At 55.3% G+C, this 12571-nt stretch overlaps 2 protein-coding genes across 4 annotated transcripts in view; one reads left to right on the forward strand and one right to left on the reverse strand.

The window, feature by feature from the left end:
- Positions 1-158: 158 nt before the first annotated feature.
- Positions 159-3889, forward strand: DPH2 (diphthamide biosynthesis 2). Its single transcript, XM_021528242.2, has 6 exons — positions 159-318; positions 1715-1827; positions 1922-2142; positions 2335-2973; positions 3088-3273; positions 3363-3889. Exons 1-6 carry the CDS (start codon positions 172-174, stop codon positions 3491-3493), a joined length of 1437 nt encoding a protein of 478 aa, XP_021383917.2. The 5' UTR covers positions 159-171; the 3' UTR covers positions 3494-3889.
- A 446-nt stretch (positions 3890-4335) lies between these two features.
- IPO13 (importin 13) overlaps positions 4336-12571 on the reverse strand; it is a 31303-nt gene continuing 23067 nt past the window's right edge. The window contains exons 15-20 of one of the 3 annotated variants that reach the window (XM_021528232.2): positions 11917-11969; positions 5745-5811; positions 5522-5580; positions 5315-5404; positions 5004-5185; positions 4336-4886 (exon numbers count right to left, since the gene is read on the reverse strand). In XM_021528232.2, coding sequence (XP_021383907.1) covers positions 4790-4886; positions 5004-5185; positions 5315-5404; positions 5522-5580; positions 5745-5811; positions 11917-11969 — 548 coding nt within the window. In that variant the 3' untranslated portion in view covers positions 4336-4789. Of the gene's footprint in view, positions 4890-5003; positions 5186-5314; positions 5405-5521; positions 5581-5744; positions 5812-11916; positions 11970-12060; positions 12399-12571 lie in introns of those variants that run through there. The other 2 variants (XM_031505549.2, XM_077785374.1) reach the window with 2 other exon arrangements.

A 12571-nucleotide genomic window follows, 5' to 3' on the forward strand; every position in this document is an offset into this window, starting at 1 on the left:
AAAACTACACACTCCATAATGCACCGCGACCAGCACGTATTTCCACTGGCTGCCGTTCCCGCTCCACCCCGTTGTGGGCGGAACCTCTGGGGGCGGGAAGGCAGAGCCGCGCCTCCATTGGCCAGCGCCGCGCCGCAGCCCGGAAGCGGGCGCCGCGCGCCGCGTGCCGCCATGGCCGCGGCCTTCAGCAGCGATGGGGAGGCCGCGCTGCGCCGGGAGCTGCATCCGGCCTCGGCAGCCGCACCGCGGAGCGACCTCGACGGCTTCTACGAGATGGGCCGGGCCGCCGCTTTCGTACGGGATGGAGGGTTCCGCAAGGTAAATGGGACCGAGGGTGGAGCCGGCGCACCGCCCCCTATCCCGGTGCCTCACAGGATTGTCAGCGCTGGGGGCTGATCTGGAGATCGTCCACTGCAGCCCCTTGCCAAGGCAGGGTCACCAGAGCAGCTGCACAGCAAAGCGCCCAGATGCCTTTGCAATGTCTCCAGTGATGGAGACTCCACGACTTCCCTGGGCAGCTGTTTCAGCGCTCTGCCAGCCACAGTGTAAGGAACTCGTTCCTCGTGTTAACATGAAACTTCTTTTGTCTTGATTTATGGCCATTGCTCCTTCCTTTGTCCTGTTGCTGGAAAGAGTCTGGCACTGTCCTCTTGGCATCCACCTTTGAGACATTTATTTGCGTTAATGAGATCCTGTCCTCGTTCCAGGCAGGAGAGGGTTAATTTCTGCAATAGCCAGGAGGGGGCATGGCCACGACCCAGAGGTTACTCTGTACCACTTCCCATCACTTTCTGGGGACAGGGAAGGGGTCATTCCCGGGTCCCATTGTGTGGCAGAGTCAGGTATTGTCAGGGCCCTGCATGGAGCACTCATGTGTGAATCATTTTTCTCTTTACATGATTATTAATAGTGTTGCTGTTACTGTTGATTTGCTTATTTAAGTTGCTGTCCAGTAAACTGCTCTGATCTTGACCTGTGATCTTTACCCTTTGTGCCTCTGATTCTCCACTCCATCCCACAGCAGGAGGAAGGGGAGGGGAGAGCGAGTGGCAGCGTGGTTTGGAGAGGCTCAGATGGAGCACTGAATTGGGGAGTACCATTCCTAAACCACAGCAAATCTCCTCTCAGACTTCTCTTGTCCAGACTAAAGGATCTCTCCTCACAAGAGAGATGCTCCAGACCCCCATGTGGCCCCTGCTGGACCTTCTGCAGTAGTTCCTTGTCTTTCTTATACTGAGGAGCCCAGAACTGGAGACAGTACTCCTGATGTGCCTCACCAGGGGCAATAGAAGGGCAGGATCACTCTCAACCTGCTGGCTACACTCTTGCCAATGTACTCTAGGATCCCATAGGCCCTCCTGGCTGTAAGGCCCCTGCCAGTTCACGGTCAACTTGTCACCCACCAAGATTCCAGGTCCCAGGTCCTTATCTGCAGAATTGCTTTCTAGTAGGTCAATCCCAGTCTGTGCTGGTATTTGGAATTATTCGTCTCCCAGTGCAGTACCGTACACCTGCCCTTGTTGACCCTCATTAGGTTTCTCTCTGCTTAATTCCGCAGCCTATCAAGGTCCTGCTGAATGGCACAGCCTTTCAGCCACTCCCCCCAGTTTGCTATCAGCAAATTTGCTGAGGTTATATTCTATCCATTCTATCCCCTTCATCTCACGCTCCCCAGCGCCTTATTCCCGTCTGCATCATCCCTTGTTCCCACCAGGTCGCCCTGCAGTTCCCTGATGAGCTCCTGGCAGACGCAGCGGGGGTGGCAGGCCGGCTGGAGGCAGCGACCGGGGCCGCCATGTACGTGTTAGGAGACACCACGTACGGCAGGTCGGTGTGGGGCTGTCCTGGGATCCCCTGCGGGCAGGAGCGGGCCGTGCCAGGGAGGAGGGAGAGCCTGTCTGACACCGCGTTCTCCTCGCAGCTGCTGCGTGGATGAAGTGGCTGCCGAGCACGTGGGTGCTGAGGCAGTGCTGCACTACGGCCCAGCCTGCCTCAGCCCCTGCAGGAAGCTCCCGGTGCTGCACATCTTCGGGCAGCAGCCCCTGGACGTCGGGCGCTGCACAGAGGCGTTCCAGGAGCTCTACCCCGAGCAGCAGAGCTGTGTGGTGGTGCTCAGCGATGTGGTCTACGCCCATGCGATGGGTGAGTGCTCTGGGGCAGGGAGGGGAGCTCTGGTACTGCTCTGAGCTCTGCAGAGCTGCCAGGGTCAGACCAAGCAGGCATTAATTCCCCAGACATTGGCAGCTTTGATTTTTCTCTTGTCCCCTGATCTGTTGCACCTTCTCTGTGTCAGGACTATAGTCAAGTTTTGTTCTCACTTCTCTCTTTATTTAGGTGAGCTGGAGCAGCAATTACGTCCCGAATACCCCAATATCATCTTCTCCAGTCTGGTGTGTGGAGACCCTCCTGGCCCCGCAGTTCCTGGCGAGGAACGGAAGTTTGGTCGTCAGTTCTTGGTGAAAGCTGCAGGAGGGCTTCAGGACTATGCCATGTTCTATGTGGGAGCTGAGGGCCTTGCCCTCACCAGCTTCATGCTGACCTGGAACTGCTGCCCTTTCAGCTCCTTCAACCCCATCACTGGCTGCGGCCGCCACGAGACCCTCAATGTCAACCGGGCCCTGATGCGCCGCCTGTACCTGGTGGAGCGGGCCCGGGATGCCGGTGTGGTGGGCATCCTGGTGGGCACCCTTGGCGTGGCGGGCTATCTGACCGTGCTGCAGCACCTCCGGGAGCTGCTGCGCCGGGCTGGCAAGCGCAGCTACACACTGGCTGTGGGGAAGCCCAACCCTGCCAAGCTGGCCAACTTCCTGGAGGTGGACATCTTCGTCCTGGTGGCCTGTGCTCAGAACTCCCTCCTGGACTCCAGTGACTTCTACCGACCTGTTGTGACCCCCTATGAGCTGGAGCTGGCCTGCAACCCAGCCCGTGAGTGGACGGGGAACTACCTCACAGACTTCCGAGACCTGCTGCCAGGTAATAGCTGGAGACAGCTGCTCTCCCAGGCCATGTTCCACCCAGCTGCCCTGCCTGTAAGCTGTGCTTGCTCCAGGATAGATGGACCAGGCTAACATTACTGTTCCCTGGCAGGGGCCTGTGCGCATGTTGAGCTCCCACCGGCTGTTCCCGCAGCGGAGGCTGTTCCTGATGTCTCGCTGATCTCGGGGAAGATGTGTGCTACCCACCTCTGTGGCCCCCCGACCTCTCAGCAGCGCCCCAGCACTGCCCTGGCCTGCAGGGACCAAACACGGGCACTCGCAGAGATCAGCCCTGCAGGTTTGTGTTGGTTTCATGGCGGGCTGAGCCCTGGTGCGGGGGCAGTGGCACCTTCTTGCTCTGGGTAACAATTCCCTTTCTCCTCCCAGCCTCCTTCCTGGAGTCCCGCAGCTGGCGTGGCCTGGAGCAGCAGCTGGGACAGACTCCTGTCTCCAAGGCTGTGCAGGGCCGACGAGGGATTGCCATTGCCTATGAGGACGAAGGGTGTGAGCAACCCTGATTCAGCAGCACTGGTACCCAGCCAGAAGCAGGGCTGTGTGGGGCATTGCCTCCCACTGGGTGTTGGACCTGCTGCCAGCCAGCACCTTGCTGGATGTGGCCTTGGGTCGGTAACACTGCAGTGAGAGCAGGAATTGTGTGTTCAGGAATGCCTGTGGCACCCTGAGGCTCATGGCCAGGGCAGCAGCAGGGCCAGGAGAGACAGGCACTTGGCCCAGACCCTGTCTCTGAGGGCTTCTCATCCAGGGCAGCTTTGTCCCTACCTGGAAAGGTCACAACTTTGCAAGAGCTAACAGTGCTGGGACTTGGGGCTTTTGTGGACTACTGCTGCTAACTAAAGCTGAAGAGGATTTGTGAAGGAACTGATTTCTTAGAATAAAACATGGGCTGAGGAGCACAGATGTCCCAAAGTGAAAAACGTATCATCGAGCCCACTGGAGAGCAAAGCCCTGTGTGTCAGCTATCACCACCTGGAGGGAACAGAAAACCAGAACTAGGATCTCTGACAGTAAAGGCACAGGCTGGGCTGAGGTACTAGGGCAAGGGCAGGGGAACTCCAAGCATGAACAAGCCCCTCAGCCGCTCTTATGAATGGAGTACACACACCCTGTGCTGCAGGAAGGACTCTGTGTTTGGCAGGGGTGGAGCCCAGCCCCTCTCATATGAGGCAGGGCTATTTATGCTCCGTGCTGGGCAAGCAGGACAGACTGTTTTTTGCCATCCCTCCCAAAGCTAAGGAGCCACTGGGGTGTCCCAGGCTTGATTTAACTCCCTCCACTCCGTTCTTCCCCAAAGGGAAGAGGCAGGCAAAGTCTGGGCACTGCAATAATGACAGCCACAACATAGAAATATTCTTAATATAATTAGGTGCAGGGCCTCCCCCCTCCCAACCACACGTACAAACGAGCAGGGGGCAACCCCCCCCCCCGCCCAGCCAGCCACTGCTGCAGGCACAGGGTGGCCTCCCTGCTGTGGGGAAGGGCTGGGGAGGGGCTGGTAGCCCGGGGACGGGGCAGTCTGTGCTGGGGCAGTTCTGCCCAGGCTTCCCCTGCCCCGCCACCACCTCCTGCAGCCAGCATTCCTGTTCCCTGCGAGGAGGGAGCATGCTGGGGGAAACAAAGATGCTGACACCGAGATGCGGCCACCAAATCTAGCTGAGGAGCGTCCCGAGTGGGTTAATTCTAGGTGGAGGGTTATTCTATGAGCCGTACTGCAGCAGGGCAGGGAGGATGGGGGGGGCTTTTCCTTGTGGGGAAGAGCTGGTCCAGGCAAATCGTCCGCGGTCCTGGCCAGGTGCTCAGTAGTCTGCTGTGTATTCTGTACCATGCAGCCCTCGGCATAACAAAGTGAACTCCTTCACCATCTCCTTCACTCGCCGCTTGTTCACACGCTCTCTGCTGAGACAGAGGGAGGGGACAAACATGAAGTAGGATGGCTGCACTGGGCCATGCAGGGGAGTCATTCCCGTGGGAAGTGTGGGGCACAGCTGCCAGGGCAAGTGGCATGCAAACCTGAGGATCTGCTGGCTGAAGTTTTCCTTCTGCTCTGGAGTTACTCGGGCCGAGGGGAAGCCATCCTGCTGCATGGCCTCCTTGATCCAGACACTCAGGAGGCTGAAGCAGTGCTTGTTCAAGGCAAAGAGGATTTCTGCAAAGTGATCCATGAGGCTGCGGGAAGCCTGGCCTCCGATGCCCTGCCACAGAGCAAACAACATGCTGAGCCCACACTGTCACTCTCCCTGCTCCCACCCACGCTGCTGGGCTCTCTGCCCCTGGCTCTGTAGGGATGCTGCCTGGGGAGCCCGTGGTCCAGCATCTCTCACCTCCAGCACTGCCTGCAGCAGCGCTTTGCCATTCTCATGCACGACCTGTCCCACCGGGGCGATCTCTCCACAGCGGGGCAGCAGCTCCGTCTGCAACACAGGGGCCAGGCTTGCTCAGTGCCAGCACAGGCTCCACACTGCAGCACCCTGCCCAACCTCAGCCCCACTCTCAGCTCTCAGAGGATTCCACAATGGCATCATACTCACAAAAAAGCCACAGGATGCTTTGACTGTTGGGGCCTCGGGAAACTTGAGTGAAAGGACACCTGCAGGCAAAAATTACTCAGGTTAGCAGCCAGAAAACCCCCTGGCCATCCCAAATCAGCCCTGTGGTCCCCAACCCTTGGCTGTTTTGCACCCAGCTCCAAAGGAGGAGCAGGCTGGGTTCTCAGGGTGATCTGGAGCATGTGCCCATGCCCATGGTACTCACCACACTGAAACACTGCTTTGACATCCAGGTTGCTACACAGGAAGAGATCCGGCTTCCTTTTCAGAGCCTGCAAGGCACACAGACAGGCAGCATGAACCCAGTGCTGCAGAGGCAGCCAGGAAGCCTCCAAGGAACCCGGTGCCTCAGACAGCCTCTGCCTGGACACACACTTACCTGAGCACACCCCAGGAAAGGGCAGATTCACACAGTACAGCAGGAAACCATCACTTTACCCCTCCCCAAGAATATCTTCCAAACAGCCAGGCAGTTTGCTATGCCCAGGATCTGCTGACCCCAGGACCTGAGGACAGGTGCCACAGTGGTGTGCAAACACTCAGACACAGAGGGCTCCTGTCCCATCAGAGCAGATCAGGCAGCAGCACCGCTCCCAGGACAAGGACAGCCATGCAGGGCTCAGCAGAGACCAGCCACCCGTGTAGTTTGCTCCTCTCCTGAAGATGCTGGCATCCCTGGGGTCACAGCAACTGGTTCAAGCAGTAGCCCCAGACTGCACCAGATGATGAGATGCCAACATTTCTTAGCAGTTCCTGAGCAGCAGGTCTGAGATCAAGAAAGCTTGGGTTTTTTTAATGCCACACAATGATTCCACCAGCCTCTGTGCGGGTCAGGCACTGCTGCTGGAGACACCCTGAGCTGCGGTACCTTGTGCAATGACTTAGTCCCCTTGGTGCTGGCACCGAGCAGTTACTGGGTGGAAATGTTTCAGCCTGCACCCTTCACTCGGTGGGAAGGGTTTCCAACCTGCCTCAGTGAGCCCTGCTGTGTGAGGCAGCCACATCCGTACCCTGACCACCATACCCACTGCTGCAGAAAAGCACTGGGAATGGCAGCCATGCCTCCTGCCCTGCTGTCACTGCAACACCAGGAACAGCAGCCGTAGCACTGGAGCAACCCTGCTGTGTGCCTGGAGCTCAGAGTGCAGCACACCAGGGCAGGCAGCCCTTGGGCTGGGCTCTGTGTGGGGCCACTGCTGTCCTCTGAGCCTTTTCCCAAGGATAAAAGCAGGGACAGCTCTCAGTCAACAGCACCCAGGACACACAACCTTCTGCCCCTGTGGTCTCTCCTTGGTGCAAAAGAGACTTCTCCAGGGAAAGTCCAGAGCCATCTGCCCAGTGCAGATGCTGGAAAACAAGAAGCTGAGGAGTGGGTTTCAGAATTACTCCATCTCCTATTTGACCTTTTCTATCACACACTGCAAAAGAGGATTCAGTTTTGGGCACCAAAGCCATTGCTATACCAGGTGGAGAAGGCACAACTGCAGGTACCTCTGCCTGCTGGATACAAGCAGAGAGCTTCATGGGGCGACCAGGGGCCACGTTATACCTGTGTGTGTATATACAGGCTGTGCACCATTGCTCCTGAGGCACTGGCACCAACATCAGAAGGTGAACTGCTGGCTGAGCAATGGTTTAGGAACATATTCATTCATCGAGGCTGCTGGTGTTCAGCTGGCCCCATACAGGACAAATGCTTGCAAGAGATGTTACAGTTTTAGCCCTGGGACACTACCCCTGCTGGGGCCCTACTGTGATCTCCAGAGCAGGGACTATGAGCCTTTCCCCCCAGCAGCATGTTGCTCAAGGGCAGCTGGCTCCCATGGTAACCACCCAGCTGCAAGTTCCTCTACCCTGCCCGTCCATGGGTTTTAACCTGAGTCCTGCATGCTACAAGTGTTCCATTTGGCACAAGTCTTCCAATGTGCTCTGGTTCCTACCTACCTGCAGGGTGCTTCTCCCAGCCAAAGCAGACCTGCTGCAGCCCCCCCAAAAGTTCTCCTGCAGATTCAGTGCAGCATCTGCTCCTCACTCCATCAGTGCCATGGGGAAAAGCATCTCAGCATTGGGACAGCTCCTTCCCATACGACACTTAGCAGAGTGCAAGCCCAGTGCAGACCTGGGTACATATACATATGTCTAATGTAAAGAGAGATGCTTTTTACCCCACAAGATGGGGCCCTCTGGAGCTTCTCCTATAAGAAAGCAGCAGTAGGTAGGTCTGGCTACTCTTCCCCAACACCAGGTATGTCCAGTTACTCTTTCCTAGCACCAGGAACCCTGCTCAAGCTCTAGGACCTCTTCTTGCCAGCTCATCTTCCCCGTCTCCTGCCAGAGCACCTCTGCTCACATGGGGGCAGGTCTTCAAATGCTTTCAAATGCCCCCCCCTCCCCCCCATATCCTCTGCATGAGCAGCCGCTGCAGAGATAGAACTCGCTCTCCAAGAACTGTCCTGCAGGACAGCATAGAGAGAATACTGGATTCTTCTCCACAGCAGCTCAGAGACCACCAGAGAGGTCTTCAGGGCAGGCTCTTCTGTACCCATTTCTTCATAAGCAGACAGGCATGGAAGGGACACCCACTCCTCCAGCAGACAGAGGACAGTGGGGACTGCACCGCCGGTTTCTGCAGCTCTCCAGAACACACAGCCTTGGTGCCCAGTATCCAGTCTCTTCCCAGACCCCACACCTGGCAGAGAAGAGCCTCTTGCTTTGAAAAGGGCACATAAGGCTGGCCAGGCAGCAGCAGCGAGACTTAATGTGGGGTGCTGAATCCATGTCCTCCATAGGGTTCTCTGAGTCTGGCTGGAGCAGGTGAGGTGGAGAACTCAATGACTGCTGCCTGATCAACATGCAGCCTGGATCAGACCATGAAGGGAGGAAGGTGAGGGATGAAGCTGGCTGTGCTTGGCCAGGCACTGTCTGTGCCATCACAGGAGGTCAATCCTGCATCTTCTGCCTGGTGAGGCACCGCACACCCAGACTGCCCCTAAGATCTGTCAGGGAAGTCACCAAAAAGCTCCCAGGTCTGCAAGCGAGAAGCCCTGCTGGGGTGGGGTGGATGAGGTGGAAAGGCAGGCTGGAGAGTCCCAAAATCCTATCTGCAACCAGGAGCACACATGTGAGACCCACTGGTTCCCCAACTTCAGAACCTGCCTGGTTTTGCCAATGCAGACCTGGGTGCAAGCCCCAGCCACCATGGCCGTGTGGTCCTGGGCAGAGGTGCTCCAGCTGCCTGGGTGGAACTGAGCCCCACGCCCTCCAGGTGGGCTGCTCACCCTGGGCACTGCAGCAGAGATGCTCTGCACCGATCCCAGCATGCAGCAGAGGAAGGAGGGAGTAGCTGAGAACAGGATGTTGGCACTGCGCTGTGCAGCCTTCTGGCAGACTGGTTATTTTATCCTTGAGTAGTGTGATATTTTGTCTGTTATTTGGTTTAAGCCAGCAGCTCCCATGATCAGCCAGCCATCAAGCTCTTGAGTGGACTGTGAATTGCCATCATCAAGAGTGGTTTGCCAATTAATGTTATGGCAAAAGAATCACCTGCAACAACTGGGCAGTTCCATGAGCTGCAACCAAGCCCAAAGATAAAGTCAGCAGGAATCCTATGACAGAGGGAGATGGTTCCCTGTGTGCTGGTGCTGAGAGCTGATATGCAGGCCTCATGAGCTTCTCCTGAGTTATCAGAAGGTGGGACAGTACTTGCTGGCACAGAGGACAGAAAAAGTGCCTGCAAGGAGAAACCACACGAACTTGAAACAGGGAAGATGGTATTTCCACCAAGGCAATCAACCACAAAAACAGATAGTCAGGGAAGTGGGAAAGTTTCCACGTTGACACACTCTTGTGTCCAATTTCACTACTGCTCTGGAAGATGCATTGCTTTGCCAAGAGGTCTGCAGGCAGAGGAGGCTGGGTGAAAACTCTTGCCACACAAAAATCTGATTTGAAGAGATCTGCAGTTACCTCTGAATTTAATTCTCCAATGTTCAAATCCTCAGAAACATCACTGCAGAGTATGGTCCTCTGGAAGAGGACAAGCTGGACCCATCTCTGCCATCAGACAGCCCTCAAAGTCCTGAGAGCAACGAGTCAATCAGAGATGCTAAGGCCAATTCTGGATGGGTTTTAAAGCACCTCACTAGATCACCAGTCTATGAGAAGGGTCAGGCCAAGAAAGAGGAAACCTTGAGTTCTATGCATGAAGAGAAGACAAGATCCTTTGGTCTCCATGGGGTTACAGGAATACAAAGCCCAGGAAAACAACAGGTCTTGAGTGGGCGGTGTCAGGCTGGCAGCATGATGTCAGATGTCTCACAGTGATCCAAGATGGGGAAGACGTGGAGGTAGGAGCCTCTGAGCTGCAGGAATGCCTCTGAAGAATATCTGGAGATCCACACACAATGCCAGCACATTGCCCCAGCACTGCCTGCAGATCCTGCCCACAAGGACAGTGTGTAACAGATTTCCAGCACACTGGATGGGAAGTGTTTGGTTTCACAGCACACCCCACTGTGTGCAGCACAGAAGTGCAGCATGGTTGCACTTTTCTCTCCAAGAAAGCATATATATTTTGTGCCCAGACACAGAGGAGGAACTCAAGCCAGAAAGAAATGCAGTATTTTCAAAAGAAATAACAAGTAGCCTTGGGAGAGTCTTTCATAGTCACCTAATCCCTTACGCCCCAGCAGGATCACTTCTACCTACCCTCCAAGAGCAATGAGCTTGTTGGGTCTTTTCAAGAACTCCACACAACAACAGCTCCCCACAGGATCTTCCAGTGCTTCCCTGCTCTTTTAGGAAGACTTTCTTCTGCCAGACCTGGATCCTTTACCATGATTTCCTCCCATTACTGATTATCCCACTCAAGCAGAACATAAAAGGGTTTTTTACCTACAACTGGCACATTACCTTTTACTCATTCCAAGACTCACGCAGCTCTTCAGGCTCCCATCAGCTTTTCCTCCCCACCATGTGTACAAGGTGGACATCTTCCCAGTTGCTTTTCTCTGTGGTCTCTGATACCAATCTACAGAAATGTTGTGCCCCAAACTAGGCACAGTGTTCAAATGAAGGTCCTGCTAGCAGTGAGGACACCACCAAGAACCTCAGGCACAGACCCCATTTACCACCCTCCCATCATGTTCAAAACTGTTGTTAGAAGGGCACAGTTTCCAAAACTGAAAGCAGAGCAGTAGTCTGATAGTCTTGATTATGTTATGTCTAAGGTGAAAGGGAGGAAGAGGCTGCAATATGGCTTTGAGGTGCAATGGGTCTCAGCAGGCTCTGGGCATCAAGATGAGAACTGTGAGGGGAAGACTCTGCCTGGGGGAGGTCAGGTGCAGCCCTCTTGCCCACTCCAACCCTCAAAACCTATGGGAGGATCAGAGGGGTCTGACAGCTTAGCACCAGGACATGCCAGGCACCCTCCTAGGGCTGTCAGCAGGGGTAGGGTGGCCACAGCCCTGGGAGGAGCCTGGGTGAATGTTCCTGCACAGCCACTGGTCCAGCATGTGTGGTTAGAGGTCTCCCCATCACAGAAACAGAGCAGAAAGCAACTCTGCTAGGCCCCTCCTCACCACAGACCCACCCTGTGGGTAGTTGGGCAGGGAACACATCTCTGACAGGGACACTGAGTACATCAAAGACATCAGGGCTTTTCCCTTAAGGGCCATGAGGGGGCTGAGGAGCACACTGGGCAGGTGTATATACACACACAGCATAGCACTGGCCCTGCCTGCCCACCGCCACAGCAGTGACACAAGTGCCAGCCCACGTGCCAGCCCGTGGTCCTTGCCATGTCAACACAAACTGTCCCCACGCGCCGCTGAGCCAGCGGCTCCCACACAGGAACTGCCACCACCCGGAGAGGCTGCTGGGGCAGGAGGCAATGTGGCATTTGCCAGATCCAGATGCCATCACAAGCACGTTGCTCAGAGCCAAACCCTGGCAGCTGCCTGCTCCTGAGGGCAGGGGCTTCCTCCCACTGGCCCATGGGCAGGGCAGCCAGCTCAGCCTGTTCCCACTGCAGAGGGCCGGTAAATGGGTTGGAAAACATCCACTTAATGCTCTAATTTGTCTGTTACCCAAGGGTGACTGCAGCAGCAGCACCAAGCACCCCATGCCAGCTTCAGCCCAGCAAGGGGGTGGAAGCTGGAGCTGCCTGCAGAGGAGGGCACTGCCCTGGGGATGGTGTGAACCCAGAACTAAAGGAGAATGTTTTGTTTTCAACTTCCACGGAAACAGATGGAGAAACTCGATATTCAACTAAAAGGAAAAAAAAACGTTGTCAACAGAAAGCTAAAAATAGGTTTAAATTGAATTAAAAGGAGAAAGAGAGAGAACAGAAAGTGAATGAATAAGAAACTAAAACACACCTGTGCCAGGAGTTGCATAAATGAATCAACAATATCAGGATGATCCCTGGGCCCTAAAATATAATAAAGATGTAACTTAAGAGAAAAATCATACAAACAGCAACTCAACATCATATAGTTATGTGATACAGAAAGAATTTACAAGTGAAAACAGGAGTGTAAGGGAGGAGGGGTGTGTGGGGAAGGGGATGGGCAACATGAGCAGTTTGAAGCAAGTTAAAGAAACAAAACATACAAAAAATCATGAAACTTGGAGAACCCAAGAACAGAAAGAAACTGCAAAGGAAAGGGTCTAAAGTCCCAGGGTCTCCAGCTAGCACCTGGGTGCTGCAGAGCCAAGGAGGAGATCTTCATTTCCTTGGGGAGGAAGAGAAGGAGGAGCAGGGGCTAGCTGAGCACCATCTCCACAAGGAGAATTATAGCTTTTGTACTGTGGGGACTGAGGAGGTGTCTTCAGAGCACTGTTTGGTCCTGGAAGGTAACTGCAAGTGAACGACAACACCTCAGCAAATGCTTGACAGGCCTGGCTGGCCTCAGGCGTGCACATGCTTGTCACCAGCGTCAGCTGCTCAGGAGACTCTGGCACAGACACCCTCCCACCCCATTCCCAGATGCTCTCCAGGACAGTGGTGTGTCCAGGACTCTCCTGGAGGTC

The sequence above is a fragment of the Lonchura striata genome, chromosome 9 (assembly GCF_046129695.1).
Source record: "Lonchura striata isolate bLonStr1 chromosome 9, bLonStr1.mat, whole genome shotgun sequence".
NCBI classification, from domain to species: domain Eukaryota; kingdom Metazoa; phylum Chordata; class Aves; order Passeriformes; family Estrildidae; genus Lonchura; species Lonchura striata.